General features: G+C 36.7%; 1 protein-coding gene across 1 annotated transcript in view; it reads right to left on the bottom strand.

Annotated features, from left to right (window-relative positions):
• The window catches only part of TEX11 (testis expressed 11), a 203,865-nt gene that overhangs the window by 82,094 nt on the left and 102,170 nt on the right, over positions 1-19,601 (bottom strand). Inside the window, exons 15-17 of the mRNA XM_070365322.1 lie at positions 16,705-16,790; positions 14,983-15,120; positions 2,769-2,871 (exon numbers count right to left, since the gene is read on the bottom strand). Coding sequence (XP_070221423.1) covers positions 2,769-2,871; positions 14,983-15,120; positions 16,705-16,790 — 327 coding nt within the window. The remainder of the gene's footprint in view (positions 1-2,768; positions 2,872-14,982; positions 15,121-16,704; positions 16,791-19,601) is intronic.

Below are 19,601 nucleotides of genomic sequence, written 5' to 3'. Positions count from 1 at the left end.
AGTGTGGGAATGGTGTAAAGATAAATAGATCGGTGGAACACAATGAAGAGTCGAGAAAGGGACCCATACACAGCTGATTTTCATTAAAGGTGCAAAGGAAATTCAGTTGGGAAAGGACAGAACTTATAAATAAATAAAATTGGAATAATTAGGTAGCCATGTGCCAATAAAGGAACTTCAATCCATACCTTAAGTCAAAAAAATGCAAAATGGATCACAGAACTAACCATAAACTTTAAACCTAAAACCACAAAATTTCTTGAAGAAAACATAGGGAAAACTTTTTGTGATTATGGATTAAGTAAAGATTTCTTAGTTACAATACCAAAAAGATCCATAAAAGAAGAAAAAATATAAATTAGACTTCATCAAACTTGTCATGAAATACACTAAGAAAATAAAAAGAAAAAATGTATAAAACACATATCTGATAAATAACTTGTATTTAAAATATATAAAGAACTCTCAAAATTCAGTAAGAATATAAAAGCTCCTTATATAAAACTGGGCAAAAGATTTGTACAAACACTCCATCAAACAAGATGTATGGATGTCAAATATTAGATATTGTGGAAATACTAATTATAACCTTATCATGATATCTCAACCTGCTAATTAGAATGACTAAATTTTCCAGTGGACAATTCCAAGTGCTTATAAGGATGCAGATCAACTGGAACTTTAACATATAGCTAGTTAGAGCATAAAACTGTAGAGCCATTTTAGAAAACAGCTTGGCAAGTTTCTAACAAACATATACTTATCACATGACCCAGCAAACATATCCCTCAATATTTACCCTAGAGAAGTGAAATCTTGTCATTGCACAAAATCTGTAAATAGATGTTTATCCCACCTTTATTCATAATCATCAACACTGGAAAATATTTGAATATCCTTCAACTGATAAATGTATAAATTGCAAATGTATAATGTATAAAATTCATTCATACTTATGAAATACTACATGAATAAAAAAAGAACAAACTATATCAGTATGAATGAGTTTCAAAGGCACACACAACAGTATGAATGAGTTTCAAATGCATTATACTAAGTGAAAGAAAAAAAGCTTCATATTATATGAATTCATTTATATGATATTCTGGAAAAGGTACAATTATAGAGAGAAATGAGATTAGTAGGAATGGCTAGAAGTAGTGGGAAGGAGAGACAACAAAGGGGCATGAAGTTAATTTTTTCTTCTATATCGTGATTATGGTGCTGGTTACATGAGTGTATGCAATTGTCAATTTGTCATGTCATACACTCATGTCGGTTACTAATATAAATAAATCTCATAAAATCCTACACTAGGCAATAATAAATTTTATTGTATGTATCTTCAGTAAGTATGTATGACTAAAAATGATCACAGATAAATGGGGAAGAAATAAAAAGACTGAGCTTATGTTATGCTTAAAAAGTAAAATAATTTTAATAGAATGTTAAAAGAAAAAGTTTAACTGGAAATCTGGTTTTGTGGGGTTATTTTTTTGCTACTTCTGCTGACAAAAGTTTCAAGTGCTTCTATACTTCAGCATAATATATCAAGAAAAATAAATGCCCAGAAGTCTCTAATAAAAACCTTAATAACAGACATTGAAAGCAATATTAACCTTGATAAAGAGCTGATTGCAATTTGTTATTCCTTAATTAATATACAGGTATACTTTACTACCCTAGAACACTTCTTTTTCAAAGAAAAAATATCTTTTTCTTAGAGTGAATAATGAAGTCCACTGCAAGTCTCCCCTGTCCCTGGGATTCTCAAGGCAAGAACACTGGAGTGGGTTGCCATTTCCTTCTCCAATGCATGAAAGTGAAAAGTGAAAGGGAAGTCGCTCAGTCGTGTCTGACTCTTCGCGACCCCATGGACTGCAGCCTACCAGGCTCCTCCATCCATGGGATTCTCCAGGCAAGAGTACTGGAGTGGGCTGCCATCACCTTCTCCAGCACATACAGTAGTATTCATAAATGGCTGCTTAACTGGATTAGTATAAATTCTGTTTGAACCCATTAACTCAAGTTTCTCAGTTTCTCTCCTTGTACCCTTAACAAAGGGCAACCAGTCTGGAGTTCACATTGCTCCAGGATTTGCTCAGTCATCCAGAGTTGAGCAGGAATAATATCACAGCATATGGAAACCGATAACCAAGTCAAGATACCCATGTGTGCAGACACCTAGCAAGGAAACTATGCTTAACTTAATAGAAAGGACAAAGCACTAATGGGATAAGGTTCATGTTAGCAATTTTAACACTGTCAACTTTGTGGAGAGAAATTCCATTTTCAGGGCCAAATATCTCACTGATAACCTCCCAGGCTAAGTGAAAACAATTAAAAGGTATCCTGGAGACTAAAGACAAATTCTTAACTGACTGAATTATAATTTCTCCCTGCCCCCAGCTTTTTAAGGTTAATTTTTAATAGGCTGTTTCAAATGACAAAGTATAAAAAAGTCTACAGTGACAAGACTTCCCCCTAATTCTTATCCGACATCTGCCTAGTTCCTATTCCTTCAGTAGGTAGACCTTTTGCTTTTATTTTTATGCAACCTTCCATAGTTTCTTGTTGTATGGTTGTATCATCTTTACATAGGGAAGCTACCATATATATATATATATACACACATATATATACATATATACACACATACACATATACATACATACATATACCCAACTCCATTGTCTTAAAGACTACTTTTTTCTTTTATGGTCAAAGATGATTATTCTTTGTGTTAATAGACAATATAACATTTATACCTCTGCCAGAGTTGCCTTCCACGATTGAAATCTTGAATATATAAAACTGAGTGAAAATGTTTCTAGGATCACGTTGTGCAGCTTTGATAACCGCATCTTTAGCCTGAAAAAAAAAAAAAAGGAATATTAGTGTGTTTTCATAAAACATATAAGGAAGATCTTACCATACTAATACTATCAATATAGTCACACTGGCTGAGGGACACTCATAATGAAAAGTCATGAACATAAGAAAAATCTTTAAAGAACTGTTCTGTCACAATGCAATAGAAATCAAGAATTCTGCTCCTGAAAACAGGGCATATTATATATGTCAAACCAACAAAACACATTTTATATGTCAAACCTACTTAAAACAAGCAAAAACATTGCATGACATTTTTTTTTAATTCCAAAAGCAACTGACTAGTAAAGCAATTACCAAGAAATATCTAAGGAAAAGTGAGGTCCCAAAGAAGTAAATGGAGATTTAAAGCCATTGAAAAAATTTATTTATTCATCTATTGGCCATGCTGTGCAGCATGCGGGATCTTAGTTCGCCAACTAGGGATCAAACCCGCATCCCTGCATTGGAAAAATGGAGTCTTAACCACTGGACCATGAGAGAAGTCCAGCGTCTTTCTTTTTCGGGTGGGCATTTGTAAACCTAGGCAAATGCTAACTTTAATTTAGCAAAACTAGCTCAGGAAAATAGACATCAAAACTCAAGGGACCATACTCTTAGGCTAAAGGTAAATCAGAAGTAAACTCACTTTTATCCACATTCTCAGGAGACTACAAAAAAAGTTACCTTGGTTCTGAGAAGAATGAAACAAAACAGGGTAGGGAGAACCAATCCCTAAGGTATAATATGAAGAGACTCTTTCATGTATCTACAGCCCCAAATCATATTATATGGGAGGCCAAAAGATATCAAGCTACGAATTTATCTTTCATTGATATCAAACAGGGAGCTGACTGTGGCACAGACCATGAATTCCTTACTGCCAAATTCAGATGTAAATTGAAGAAAGTAGGGAAAACCACTAGACAATTCAGGTATGACCTAAATCAAATCCCTTATGATTATACAGTGGAAGTGACGAATAGATTCAAAAGATTAGATGTGATAGACAGAGTGCCTGAAGAACCATGGATGGAGGTTTGTGACCATCCCCAAGGAAAACAAATGCCAAAAGGCAAAACGATTGTCTGAGGAAGCCTTACAAATAGCTGTGAATAGAAGAGAAGTGAAAGGCAAAGAAGGAAAGCTATACCCATTTGAATGCAGAGTTCCAAAGAATAGTAAGGAGAGATAAGAAAGCCTTCCTCAGGGATCAGTGCAAAGAAACAGAGGAAAACAATAGAATGGGAAAGACTAGAGATCTCTTCAAGAAAATCAGAGATACCAAGGGAACATTTCATGCAAAGATGGGCTCAATAAAGGACAGAAATGGTAGGGACCTAACAGAAGCAGAAGATATTAAGAAGAGGTGGCAAGAATACACAGAAGAACTGTACAAAAAAGATCTTCATGACCCAGATAATCATGATGTTGTGATCACCCATCTAGAGCCAGACACCCATCTAGGCCCACCTAGATGCGAAATCAAGTGGGCCTTAGGAAGCATCACTGTGAACAAAGCTAGTGGAGGTGATGTAATTCCAGTTAAGCAACTTCAAATTCTAAAAGATGATGCAAAATTCCAGTTAAGCTACTTCAAATTCTAAAAGATGTTGCTGTAAAGTGCTGCACTCAATATGCCAGCAAATATGGAAAACTCAGCAGTGCCCACAGGACTGGAAAAGGTCAGTTTTCATTCCAATCCCAAAGAAAAGCAATGCCAAAGAATGCTCAAACTACTGCACAATTGCACTCATCTCACACGCTAGTAAAGTAATGCTCAAAATTCTCCAAGCCAGGCTTCAACAGTATGTGAACCGTGAACTTCCAGATGCTCAAGCTGGTTTTAGAAAAGGCAGAGGAACCAGTGATCAAATTGCCAACATCCGTTGGATCATCAAAAAAGCAAGAGAATTACAGAAAAACATCCACTTCTGCTTTGTTGACTATGCCAAAGCCTTTGACTGTGTGGACCACAACAAACTCTGGAAAATTCTGAAAGAGATAGGAATACCAGACCACGTTACCTGCCTCCTGAGAAATCTGTATGCAGGTCAGGAAGCAACAGTTAGAACTGGACATTGAACAACAGACTGGCTCCAGATAGGGAAAGGAGTATGTCAAGGCTGGATACTGTCATCCTGCTTATTTAACTTCTATGCAGAGTACATCATGAGAAATGCTGGGCTGAAGGAAGCACAAGCTGGAATCAAGATTGCCGGGAGAAACATCAAATAACCTCAGAGATGCAGATGACACCACCCTTATGGCAGAAAGTGAAAGAACTAAAGAGCCTCTTGATGAAGGTGAAGGAGGAGAGTGAAAAAGTTGGCTTAAAACTCAGCATTCAGAAAACTAAGATCATGGCATCTGGTCCCATCAGTTAATGGCAAATAGATGGGGAAACAGTGGAAACAGTGACAGACTTTATTTTGGGGGGCTCCAAAATCACCGCAGATGTTGACTGCAGCCATGAAAGTAAAAGACGCTTGCTCCTTGGAAGAAAAGTTATGACCAACCAAGACAGAATATTAAAAAGCAGAGATATTACTTTATCAACAAATGTCTGTCTAGTCAAAGCTATGGTTTTTCCAGTAGTCATGTATGGATGTGAGAGCTGGACTGTGAAGAAAGCTGAGCACCAAAGAATTGATGCTTTTGAACTGTGGTGTTGGAGAAGACTCTTTAGAGTCCCTTGGACTGCAAGGAGATCCAACCATCCCATCCTAAAGGAGATCAGTCCTGGGTGTTCATTGGAAGCACTGATGTTGAAGCTGAAACTCCAATACTTTGGCTACCTGATGCGAAGAGCTGACTCATTTGAAAAGACCCTGATGCTGGGGAAAATTGAGGGCAGGAGGAGAAGGGGATGACAGAGGATGAGATAGTTGGATGGCATCACGGACTCAATGGACATGAGTTTTGAGCAAGTTCCAGGAAATGGTGAAGTACAGGGTAGTTTTTTGAACATTGAGTTTTCAGACTGCTTTTTCATTCTCCTCTTTCAACCTCATCAAGAGGCTCTTTAGTTCCTCTTCACTTTCGGCCATTAGGGTGGTGTAATCAGCATATCTGAGATTATTACATTTCTCCCATCAATCTTGATCCCAGCTTGAGCTTCATCCAGCCTAGCATTTCACATGAGGTACTCTGCATATAAGTTAAATAAACAGGGTGACAATACACAGCCTTGACATACTCCACTCCCAATTTTGAATGAGTCTGTTGTTTCATGTTCAGTTCTAACAGTTGCTTCTTGATCTGCATATGGGTTTCTCCAGAGGCAGGTAAGGTAGTCTGGTATTCTCATCTCTCTAAGAATTTTCCAGTTTATTGTGATCCACACAGTCAAAGGCTTTAGTGTAGTTAATGAAGGAGAAGTCCATGTTTTCCTGGAATTCCCTTGCTTTTTCTATGATCCAATGGATGTTGGCAATTTGATCTCTGATTCCTCTGCCTTTTGTAAATCCAGTTTGTACATCTTGAAGATCTCCATTCCCATACTATTGAAACCTAGCTTGAAGGATGTTGAGCATAACCTTGCTAGCATGTGAAATGAGTGCAACTATGCAGTACTTGAACATTCTTTGTACGAGGCAATACAGATTGTGTGTGTGTGTGTGCGCGCGCACGCACACGCGTGCGCACTCAGTCAATCACTCAGTAGTGTCTGACTCTTTGAGACCCTATGTACTGTAGCCCACCAGGTTCCTCGTTCATGGGACTATCCAGGCATGAATACTGGAGTGGGTTGCCACTGCCTACTCCAGGGGATCTTCCGAATTCTGGGACTGAACTTGGGTCTCTTGCATCTCCTGCATTGCAGGTAAATTCTTTACCACTGTGTCACCTGGGAAGCCTATCAGGCATAGATTAGATTTCAATAAATATTTGTTGACTTAAAACCTAAATTATAGTGTTTTTACATTATGGCTGTACCAAGAATGAGTAAACATTAATCTTTACCTCAGGGTTACTTAAGTGCTAACTTTCTTTTACATCCATACAGAAACGTTTGTGGGGAAAGCTATACCTGCTAAAGAATCACAAAATTGCTTCAAAATCACTGATAAGTTATTATTGTACAGAGGCCACAGTGCCATCTAGTGAATGTTATTCGTTTACTTCTGCTGATTACAAGCTCATTTTCACTCCTATAATGGAAAGGCATGATTTTTGGTATTTCATATAGCAAACAGAAGCAATATAAAACCAACACATGAGACATGGTTGGTTGCATTTTAGGTCTTATAAATATTCTATAAAGAGTCTCATCTTGGGGCTGTTGTAAGTCTTATGACCATACTGCGCTTTGAGATTATGCTTTAGTTTTATCAATCTATAGTGATACAATGACATTCATGTATCTAAACTGCAGATACAAGCTGAGGATGGAATTTTAGTACTGAGTTAAAGAGTACTCAATTGTGTATGACTATTAACTTATAAACTATCACCAAAAGAATCCATTATCCCTCTCTTAACAAATATTAAAGTTTTATTATGATTTGCAGTAAATTCCATTATATCAAGTTGCAATAAATTACTCCTATACTTGTAACCCCAGCTCATTTCTCCCATATAAAGTCTGTCCATTCAAGTCTATGACTTTCACAAGCCAAACACTTTAACACCTTCGAAAATAAAAAAAAATTAGGGTATTGGGCTTAAGGTGCTACAAATTTCCCAAAGACAGATTTGATGTCTATGAAACTACAGAGTTTAATATTGCCTCACAAAATGTACTGGAGATACTGAATAGATAATGGTGATTAAAAATTTACATTTCTACAAGTTAGAAAAATAAACTAAAGAAACTACCTATATTTAGCATTGTTATCTCAGAGTGATGTCACCAAATACATGAACTGATGAATCTGTAACATAACCTACTAAGAGTTCAGAAAATAGATTCTCCAACCTCTTTAACCCATTCAAATTGATTTATGATCTATGACTCAATGTTTCATGTCAAAAGAAAGGAACTGAGCTAGAGAAAGGAATAATGGGATGATTTTTAAAATAACATAACCTCATTCACTTCTGATAATCCAAGACATTCACATATTTGGTTACTTTTAATTTCCAATTATCCACAGTAGGAAGGACACAAATAGCATGAACAAATAGAATTCCTATATCAGGGAAACTGACAAGCATTTATGGAGTCTCTATGACTATTTTTTTAATATAATGAGTGTTTACTATGCAATAGGCTCTATGCTAGATATCAGACAAAATAAAGACATAGCCCTATCTTAGAGGAGGTATCAATTTAATAGGGAGCTAAGATAGGTATAGGGCTTCCCTGTGCTTCAGGGTAAAGAATCTGTCTGTAATGCAGGAGACGTGGGTTTGATCCCTGGGTCAGGAATATTTCCTGGAGGAAGAGATGGCAACCCACTCCAGTATTCTTGCCTGGGAAATTCCATGGACAGAGGAGCCTGGAAGGCTACAGTCCATGGAGTTGCAAAGAGTCAGACATGACTGAGCACACACACAAAACAGGTATACAAATAACTAGAATAGAAGACATAACATAAGTACCTAGGTAAAAACAGATGTGTAACAAAATCTTAGAGGAAGACCAAGACTCAGAAATTTCCTTAGGAAGCTAAGACTGTCATTGTAATCCAGGCTTTGAAAAAGTTATTTCAAAAGGTAGGGATATACAGAAGAGGTAATTTGCAATACAGAAGCATGGGAAAAGTTACAGAGGCAGAAAAACATGTAGTATGGTTAGGAAGCAGCAGGTACTTCAGTTGGGGACAAACACAGTACATGTGTACAGGAAATAAAATAGGATTATTTTATTTAAAGATTACGGAGGACCTTAAGTTTAAGGAATTTGGTCTTTATTTATAGTGAGCCAGTGAAAATTTTTAGCAAGATATAATAATCATTTATAAGATTATTCCAATTGTCTTAGAGGTAACGAAGGCTTGGACTAGGATAGTAAGGTAAAGATGGAAGACGAGACAGTTGGCAAAAGTAATGCAGAGGTAAAAGTGACCAGATGTGGAACATGACTAAATATAGAGGGAGAAGAAAGAGTCCATGAATGTGATATTTCAGTCTTAGATAGATGTATATACCCAAGGACAGTAAAAAGGTAGAAGTGGGCTGTGAGAAAGATCAAGGTTAGAGATATAGATGTGGGAATGGAGAGCTGAAGCTAAGAAAGCAGCTGAGGGATTACTGAGGGCATAGTGTACAACTGAAATAAAAGAATAAATTCAACAAATGTTTACTGAAAACTTATAAAACACCAAGAAAATAAATTTTAAAATGTTTACTGAAAACTTATCATGTACCCAGAATGTTCATGCAGTGTTAAGGATAAAATGGACAATGAGATAAACATAGAACCTGCCCTCATCCAACATTTGGGAAGAGACTGCTGGTAACATAAATAGAAAAGGAAGAGTCAGAGCACAGGATTAAGAGAGTATATCACACAGAGAAAACAAACTTACGGTTACCAAAGAGGAAAGAGGGTAGAGGAAGGATAGAATAGAAGTTTGGGATTAGCAAACACAAAATACTATATATAAAACAAACAACAAGGCCCTACCGTACAGTACAGGGAACTATATTCAGTATCTTATAATAAACAATAATGGAAAAGAATATGAAAATACATATGTGTGTATATATATATATCTGAATAACTTTGCTGTAAATCAGAAACTAACAACATTGTAAATCAATTATACTTCAATGAAAAAGAGTATGTTATAGAAGCCAAGGAGAAAGTTTCTAGAAGGGAAAAAGTAGTTGACAGTATTATATTCTTTTGTGCTAGAAAGACCAGAAAACAAGAAGGACTGAGAAAAAATCATTATACTTTATCATTAAAAGGTCATTAGTGGGACTTCCCTGGCAGTCCAGTGGTTAAGACTGTGCTTCCAATGCAGGGGATGCAGGTTTGATCCCTGGTCAGGGAACCAAAATCCCACATGCCACACGGTATGGTAAAAAAGTTTTTTAAAAGGTCACTAGTGATATTCAAAAGAGCAATTTATAGAATCATGGACATAAAAATCATGAAGAGGGGAGTAGATGATGAGGCCAAAAACTTGTCTTTCCCTCTACTATCCTGGTGGCTCAGATGGTAAAGCGTCTGCCTTCAATGTGGGAGACCTGGGTTTGATCCCTGGGTTGGGAAGATCCTCTGGAGAAGGAAATGTCAACCCACTCCAGTACTCTTGCCTGGAAAATCCCATGGATGGAGAAGTGTGGTAGGCTACAGTCCATGGGGCTGCAAAAAGTCGGACATGACTGAGCAACTTCACTTTCACTTTCTACTATCCTATATGTGGTGTGTCAGAGAATTCTCTCACCTCCACTTTCATATTCTATCTAGAATCTGACCACTTCTCCCCATTCACACTTCCTCCATACTGGTTCATGCCACCATAATCTCTTGCCTAGATAATTTCAGCAACATCCTACCTCTTCCCCCTGCTTCTACTCTTACACCCAGCTCAATCTGTTCAACACAGTGAGTGAGTGATTTTATTAAAATGCGAGTCAGATATTATCACTCCTCTGCCTCAAACTCCCTCACTGGTTCTCCATCTCAAGAGTTAATGACATAAATCTTTACAATAAAATACAATGTCTTTCTTACAAATCTGTTTCCCTGCTACTTCCTTGATCATATCTCCTACTTTCCCTAATATTCCCTTAGCTCCAGACACACTAATCTCTCTGCTGTTCGTCAAACACCACCCATATGCTCCTACTCCCACATCCCCCACAGCCTTTGCACTTGCTACTCCTCTGTCTGGAATGCTCTTGTTTAAGATTTTTATAGCTAGATCCCCCATTTCCTCAGGTTTCTACTCAAAAACTACCTTTTCACTGAGGCCTTCTGTAAAATTACAACCCTTCATTCCTCCTCTAAAACATTTACTAACCTTTCCTACTTAGTTTTCTCTAGCACTTATCACTGTCTAATATAACAGGGATCAGCAACCTACGGCCTTTGGGCTACATCCAGTTTACCATCTATCAAGCTAAGCTTTACTTTTTTTAAAGGTTGAAAAAATCGAAAGAAGAATACTTTATGACACAAAAAGTTATATGAAATTCAAATTTTAATGTTCCTAAATATAAAGTTTTATTAGCACAAAGTCATGTCAGTTTGTTTACATTTGGTCTACAGATGTTTTCATGGTACAACTGCAAAGTTGAGTACTTGCAAGAAAGACTGTGGCCTAGAAAACCTGAAATATTTACCATCTGGTTCTGTACAGAAAATATGTTGACCTTTTTAATATACCATAACATTTATTTTTTCATTGTCTGTGTCTCCAGTAGAATATAAACTCTGTAGGGGTAGACAGTTTTGTCTACTTTGGTCACTACTATATCCCCAGTGCCTAGAATAGTATTTAACATGTAGTAGACAGTTAATAAATATTTTTTGAATGAATGAATACTAAAAAAATATAGGCAGTAATTTTAGGTTATAAACTTTGGTAATGAAAAGAAGGACAAACTATAATTTGGGGAGGATGACAGGTTGAAGGAAAGCTTTCGGATAGAGAAGGCATAAAAATAATTGTAGTGACAGGGAAAGAAACAGTAGAGAGAAAAAGATTAAAAAACTAGCATTGAAATTTGTAGAGAAGGTCCCATGGGAAAGTTACTTCTTTCTCCGAGATAAGCGAGAAGAAAGAATGGATAAAGAGGAGAGGAGCTGATGTCAGTGGCTACAAACCCAGAAAATTAATTTTTGTTTTTTTTTTTTTTTTTTGGCTAAAACAAAGGATAAAGCTTTGGGCTTAGGGATAAAAAACATTTCACAATTACCAAGGGTTGGTGGAGAGTAAGACAGAAAGTCAACAAGAGTCCGTTTTAGTTAGTGCTTATGTGAAAACTGTGGGTTTCCCTAGTGGCTCAGATGGTAAAGAATCTGTCTGCAAAGCAAACCTGGGTTTGATCCCTTGGTTGGGAAGATCCCCTGGAGAAGGGAATGGTTACCTACTCTAGTATTCTTGCCTGGATAATTCCAGGGACCGAGGAGCCTGGTGGGCTACAGTTCATTGGGTTGCAAAGAATCAGACACGATTGAGCGACTAACACTTGGGCTTCCCAGGTGGCAGGAGTGGTAAAGAACCTGCCTGACAATGCAGGAGACATAAGAGATGTGGGTTCGATCCCTAGGCTGGGAAGATCCCCTGGAGGAGGGCATGTCAACCCACTCCAGTATTCTTGCCTGGAAAACCCCATAGACAGAGGAGCTTGGTGGGCTACAGTCAATAAGGTTGCAAAGAGTAGAACACAACTGAAGCAACTTAGCATGTGAAAACTAAGAAATTTTATCAGATTCAATAAACATGAATAAAAAAATTTCTGAACAATGCTCAAATAGATCAAGGGAAGGAGTGAAAAAATCACAAAATAAAATTAACCAGGCTAGGTGGGAATAGCAAAATAGTAAAATATGATGAACTGTGTGATTTTTTTCACCTTTCTATCTGTCTTAGTGCACAGTAGACTATTCTTATATGGAGGGTATCAAATCGGTATCTGGTAAGTTTAAGACAAGAAAAATAAAATGGAGAAATAAACTAATAGTAATCAAGTAGGCAATCTAGCCTTAAATGATATAATCACAAACCGAGTATACATATTAGAACCCACCTGGTTTCCTGCTGCCTTATTCTTCCCTTCCTCACTACTAATACCATTTGAACTCCCAATTATAGGCTCAGTCCTACACTAGGCTCTAGAACCAAAGCTAACACAAAGGAAATTTAAGAAGCATTGCTTCAAGTCTTAGAAAACTCTAATGCAAACTAGTACAGCCACTATGGAGAACAGTGTGGAGATTCCTTAAAAAACTGGAAATAGAACTGCCTTATGATCCAGCAATCCCACTGCTGGGCATACACACTGAGGAAACCAGAAGGGAAAGAGACATGTGTACCCCAATGTTCATCGCAGCACTGTTTATAATAGCCAGGACATGGAAGCAACCTAGATGTCCACCAGCAGATGAATGGATAAGAAAGCTCTGGTACATATACACAATGGAGTATTACTCAGCCATTAAAAAGAATACATTTGAATCAGTTCTAATGAGGTGGATGAAACTGGAGCCTAGTATACAGAGTGAAGTAAGCCAGAAGGAAAAACATAAATACAGTATACTAACGCATATATATGGAATTTAGAAAGATGGTAACAATAACCCTGTGTACGAGACAGCAAAAGAGACACTGATGTACAGAACAGTCTTATGGACTCTGTGGGAGAGGGAGAGGGTGGGAAGATTTGGGAGAATGACAATTGAAACATGTAAAATATCATGTAAGAAACGAGTTGCCAGTCCAGGTTCAATGCAAGATACTGGATGCTTGGGGCTAGTGCACTGGGATGACCCAGAGGGATGGTGTGGGGAGGGAGGGGGGAGGAGGGTTCAGGATGGGGAACACATGTATACCTATGGCGGATTCATTTTGATATTTGGCAAAACTAATACAATTATGTAAAGTTTAAAAATAAAATAAAATTTAAAAAAAAAAAAAAGAAAGAAAACTCTATTATCTATTCACTTTGTATTCTCTTTTAGGTAACTGCAGTCTGGCTCCCCATGCTTGAGCTCCTCTTTAGAGCCAGTCACTTTAGGTTTGGAGCTCGACCTTGCTTTTTTTAGTCTATGTACACATACGCCCAGTGATATAAAGATTTTAGTCCTGCATCTGAGTCCAAATCTCAATGATTGAAGACCTGTTCCCTGATTGATGAGCTTATGTGATACCAACTACCTATGTGCCTGACTTATGGAATCTTTCCAACTTAAACTTTCCCCACTGCCATAATCTTCTGATTTGCTCATTAGGATACCCTGATGCCAACTGCTTTACTGAGCTGAAGGCAACTTGTTCATCTTTGTAACTTCAGAGACTATTACAGTATCTCATACAATATTCTTTCCATCTTGATGAGCTGATGAGATATCCCTCCTTGGCCTGCAGATGCATCCATCTCCCAGCTCTAGGTCTCAGTACTTCTCAATCTTCCAGATTAACACAAATCATAGAAGTCACAAAAGCTTTGTGATTCTCTTCTTTATACGTCTTTAAGTAAGCAGTGGGAAATTAACTTTCTGAAATAGTTAATGGTATTCTGAGCAGAAATATAATTAATTAGGTAACAAAATCTATGTGACATCTTTTCAGGTCTTTAAATAAATAGTAGTCAACTATCTTTCTGCAACAATTAAATGTTAGCCTGTGTAGAAATACGATGAAGTAAATAAACTTTCAACTTCTCTTTCAGGACTGAATTTATACAAACTAAATGGTAAATACTCTTGTGAAAGAAAATCTGAAGTATTCATTCAGACAAATAATCCTTCAAAGTGAACAAATCTTCAAAGAAAATGTCTATAATTACATCCTTTAATCACATATTTTCCCCTAAATTTGTCATCAAAACTTAAAAAGCAACCAAAAGCTTCATACTGGGTCCATACTTGTCCATCCCGTTTCTTTGTCCTACAACAAGGCAATATAATATACTCCCTTCCCATCATGTGCATACTATTATGTAAGCAAAGGAAGAAATGTCCCAATTGCTTTGGGAAGTAGGAATGGCTCTATCCTCAAACAAGTTTTATCTATTTTACCTTCTAGAATTTTGTCCTGATAAGAAACCAATTGCTGAACTTTTTAAATAGTGGTAGAAAGGCAAGAGCTAACCCATAAAGTAAAAGAATGATATTTCATCCAAGTATTTGTTCTAACTGAGTGCCTGACCAAAAAAAGTGTTTACCTTAAAATTTATTCTGCTTCAAAGGACAATACTGCAGATGGTTAGTAGCAGATAACTCTGTTCATGAATTCCAATGATACACTACCTTTCAGAACAGAGTTAAAAATAAATAGTAAGCAATGGAATTAAGAGTCTATAAATTCTTTCTCCTATTGGGAAGTTCTACTAGTGTGTGAGTCAGGAAACTATCAATTTGACTTTGTCCTGTATGAAGGAACTCTCAGATATCCTAACCTAATAGTCAAGATATCACATTGTAATTATCTCTCTGCCACCGCCTATAACATATGCTATCTTTGAAAAAGAGATAAATTAAATGACCTTATCAAATTGTCCCAAATGCAGGTAACAAGAAGCCATGTTCCTCTGTAGCTTGGCCAAGTCCAGATCAGATTGATCAGCTGCATAAAATCTCAGAGAATAACAGTACCAGTGCAGGGCATCATCAAAATTGTGTACCTAAAATTTAATAAGAAATAACAAAATTACAGAGATATCTCTACATTTGACCCTAATTGGTCCAAGTCATCTCTAGAAACAAAAAATGGTAATGCTGAAATTTTTAGTCAACCAAAACACATCTTTAGTTGGATGCTAAGTGCATTTTATTACCAGCCTTGATGAATATAAGTCATAGTGGCAATCAATATTCTCTCTTCTTCCCTCACATCAACAAAATTAAAAGGCAACCTATGAAATTAGAGACAATACCTGCAAACTACATATTCAATCAGAATATGACCCATCAGAACAAGACCCAGTTTACCTCACAGTTAGTATCTCCCATCAGGAAGCTTCCATAAGCCTCTTATCCTTATCCCTTGGACTGCAAGGAGATCCAACCAGTCCATTCTGAAGGAGATCAGCCCTGGGATTTCTTTGGAAGGAATGATGCTAAAGCTGAAAAACTCCAGTACTTTGGCCACCTCATGCGAAGAGCTGACTCATTGGAAAAGACTCTGATGCTAGAAGGGATTGGGGGCAGGAGGAGAAGGGGACGACAGAGGATGAGATGGCTGGATGGCATCACCGACTCGATGGATGTAAGTCTGAGTGAACTCCGGGAGTTGGTGATAGAGAGGGAGGAACTAAAGAATCTCTTGACAAGGGTAAAAGAGGAGAGTGAAAAAGCTGGCTTAAAATTCAGCATTCAAAAAACTAAGATCATGGCATCTGGTCCCATCACTTCATGGCAAATAAAAGGGGAAAAAGTGGAAACATTGACAGATTTTCTTTTATTGGGCTCCAAAATCACTGTGGACAGTAATTGTAGCCATGAAATTAAAAGATGCTTGCTCCTTGGAAGAAAAAGTATGACAAATTTGGACAGCGTATTAAAAAGCAGAGACATTACTTGGCCGACAAAGGTCCATATGAGTCAAAGCTATGGTTTTTCCCGTAGTCGTGTATGGATGTGAGAGTTGGACCATAAAGAAAGCTGAGCATCAAAGAATTGATGCTTTTGAATTGTGATGCTGAAGAAGACTCTTTAGAGTCCCTTGGACTACAAGGAGATCAAACCAGTCAATCCTGAAGGAAATCAACCCTTAACAGTCATTGGAAAGACTGATGCTGAAGCTGAAGTTCCAATTTTTTGGCCCCCTGATGTAAAGAGCGGACTTATTGGAAAAGACACTGATGCTGGGAAAGATTGAAGGCAAAAGAGAAGAGCATGGCAGAGGATGAGATGGTTAGATAGCATCACCAACTGACTCAATGGACTTGAATTTGAACAAACTCTGGGAGATAGTGAAGGACAGGGAAGCCTAGTGTGCTGTAGTTCACGGGGTTGCAAGGGGTCAGACACTGACTTAAGAGACTGAACAGCAACAAACTCCCAGTGGGGATGAATCACATCTTAGCATTTTTAAATAAATTCTTGTCCACTGCCCATTAATGTTCTGTATTACATTTAATAAATAGTATATAAGCAGAAAGAGATTATTAAGTATTTGATGCTCTATGATCTTTATAGTGAACACACTGTTTTATTTGTTAGTGTGAAGAAAGAATATAAAGAATAAAAATAGATTATTCCCAAACCTCAAAACTTCTGGCAGCTTGTTTCCAAATAATGTTGTGGAAATAGCCTATTAATTCTGATGCCAGTGGTTTTCCTGTTTGGTGACCTGAAAAAAAAAAAAAAACAAGCTCTAAAAACAAGAATCAAGATCTATTACATTAAATAAAGAGCAATAACTGTATTCAGAACCTATAACCTTTACGTAATGGACAAACACAACCACATTCAGACAGGTTTTCATCATCAATTTTAGATTTTTCTAGCAAAATTGACTATATAATACAATCAGAGTTTGCTAGAATCACTGTAATTTTCCCATCAATCTGTAATAGTTTTCCAGCCCAGTTTCTTTTTAATGTGTTTTCTATGTTCCAAATTTGATCATCATCTGGTGCCTTAATGTTATTATCAGTGAACAGACAGCAATGCTAGAAATCATGAATAAGAAGTGTTTATACTATTATATACTAACTAGATCAGTTCAAGTTCACAAGAAAGGCCAATTATATCTTAAAGCCTTTGTAAAATACTTTAAGACCATGTTTACACATAAACTCTATTACTTTAAATTGTAATATGTCTGATTGTTTCTGGTCTAGACGTTTACAGGGCTCAAATACATTAGCACACACTAAAGTAAAGTTTAATCTATAGTAGAATTGTATACCTCTTCCAATTCCACCCCTTTGTCACAATCAATTTCCACAAAAGTCTTGATTAGAAAACAGAATCTCTCAGCAAAAGACACACAGATGTATAGAACAGTCTTTTGGACTCTGTGGGAGAGGGCGAGGGTGGAATGATTTGGGAGAATGGCATTGAAAAGGCATTTATATTATCATATGTGAAACGAATCGCCAGTCCAGGTTTCATGCATGAAACAGGGTGCTCGGGGGTGGTGCACTGGGATGACCCAGAGGGATGGGATGGGGAGGGAGGGAGGTTCAGGATGGGGAGCACATGTACACCCGTGGCAGATTCATGTCAATGTATGGCAAAACCACTACAATATTGTAAAGTAATTAGCCTCCAATTAAAATAAATAATTTTATATTAAAAAAAAAGTCTCTGACCCTCAACCAAGTCAGCAAAGTTTGTTCCACGATTTAGTCAAAAATAGTCACATGAAAGTAAAAAGCCCTGTAAAGTACATACCTAAAATATTATAATATGTTGAAAGTATAACTGTATAATTGGATACCATAATACAACTTTGGCTAACTGTAATCATGGAAAAGTAGTTATTCTAGATAATAAAGTTTTCTAATTACCTGGCAGTTTACTTTCATCAAACAAAATATTTTTAAGAAGTCTAAATCACTTAAGGTTCTTAAATTTTTCTAAAAATCATGTTTTAAGAATTATGTTTTTCTTTTTTAAATATATTTTTAAATGAATCATGTTTTAAAAGAAACAAAGAGAAAGAAAAATGCCCAGGAAATGAACCAATAAGAAAATCCGTTTTACCATCTGGATCTCTGATACAATGAGAGAAACCAACATGAAACACTTTCATCTCAGCCAGATGCTCCCAGAGTGGCTTCTCCAGCCTTCAGTGCTGGAAAGCTATTATCCATGAATATATCTAGTCTTTTTTAAAAAATTTATTTATTTTAAACATACTTTCTAGTTTATGAAGCATAACTATTTTTAGACTAATCAAGGTCAACAATTACAGCCATTGTATTTTATTATACTGTTAGTATACCATAATGATGACTTCAGGGATTATTGTATAGTAAAGAAATGGCAACCCACTCCAGTATTCTTGCCCGGAAAATCCCATGGATGGAAGAGCCTGGGAGGCTACAGTCCATGGGGTCACAAAGAGTCAGACATGACTTAGCAACTTCACATATTATTATACTTTTAAAAGTATTTAAAATGTTTTTATACAATTTATAAGGTTTTTCCCTCCCTTGTAATCAGGATATCTTTATATTTCCTTGTAGGTCATCCTTTCTCCCTTCATAATATACTACCATTAAAATGCTGAGGGTTGGAAAATCACATAACCAAGCTTATCAACACTGGGTCTAAAAATAATTAGATTCTTAGTGAGGATACGGAGGAAAGGTGTCATCAGTAAAATACACTTCATAGAATCTAGAGTTCAAAAGACTCAGAGATTATCTAGTCAAAAGATTTCCTTTAAAAATCAATGCCTTTGTTTTTATAAAATATGATTCATACTTATAAAATTCAAGCAATCTGGTAAACAACAGAAAAGCAACAAATCACCAAAACTTCCACCACTCAGAATAAATCCCAGTGTTAACATTAGTGACTATCGTTCCAGTAATATCTCTATATGTATAGAGTTGAAAGAACAGATTAGGGTAAGAATTTTCTAAGAAAGAGTTCACACTATCTGTGTTCTTCAGAGTATAAGGTTCTACAGAGAGGTGGGGGATTAATGGAATGCTGAGATTTGGCTCTACATCTTTGCTTTAACTACAACAACTCTAATCTGTTTTATGTGGGGCAGGGTTCACATAACATTGCATCACAAAAGGATGCTACTGCTGCTGAAAAGAAATAAAAAATTAGGACTGTAGTTCACAACCTTCATTATATAGTTGGAAAAAACCAAGACCCAGAGATATTACTGACTTGCCTGAAGGTACACAAACTAATCTGAGATCAAACTGAAACATGAAATTAGGCTTCCCATCTCACAATTTTCCACTACAGATGAGTTTTAAGCTGAGTCTATTTTTGTTGATATTTTGTTATTTTTGTTTAGTTTTCATCCTGGCTTACCACATAGGTGGAATCTGGTTAGGTGAATTGTTATAGTTAAATGATATTAGGGAGGAAAAATAGTGAGAAAAAGAAAAAAAATCTGTTGATCTGAGGATTTTCCTACTGTTCTGATATCCATCTCTGAAGGACATGCATATGAACACTTTTCTAA

The sequence above is a fragment of the Bos mutus genome, chromosome X, assembly GCF_027580195.1.
Source record: "Bos mutus isolate GX-2022 chromosome X, NWIPB_WYAK_1.1, whole genome shotgun sequence".
Taxonomy (NCBI): domain Eukaryota; kingdom Metazoa; phylum Chordata; class Mammalia; order Artiodactyla; family Bovidae; genus Bos; species Bos mutus.
Note: the sequence above shows the minus strand (reverse complement) of the source record. Positions and strands in the feature narration are given on the sequence as shown.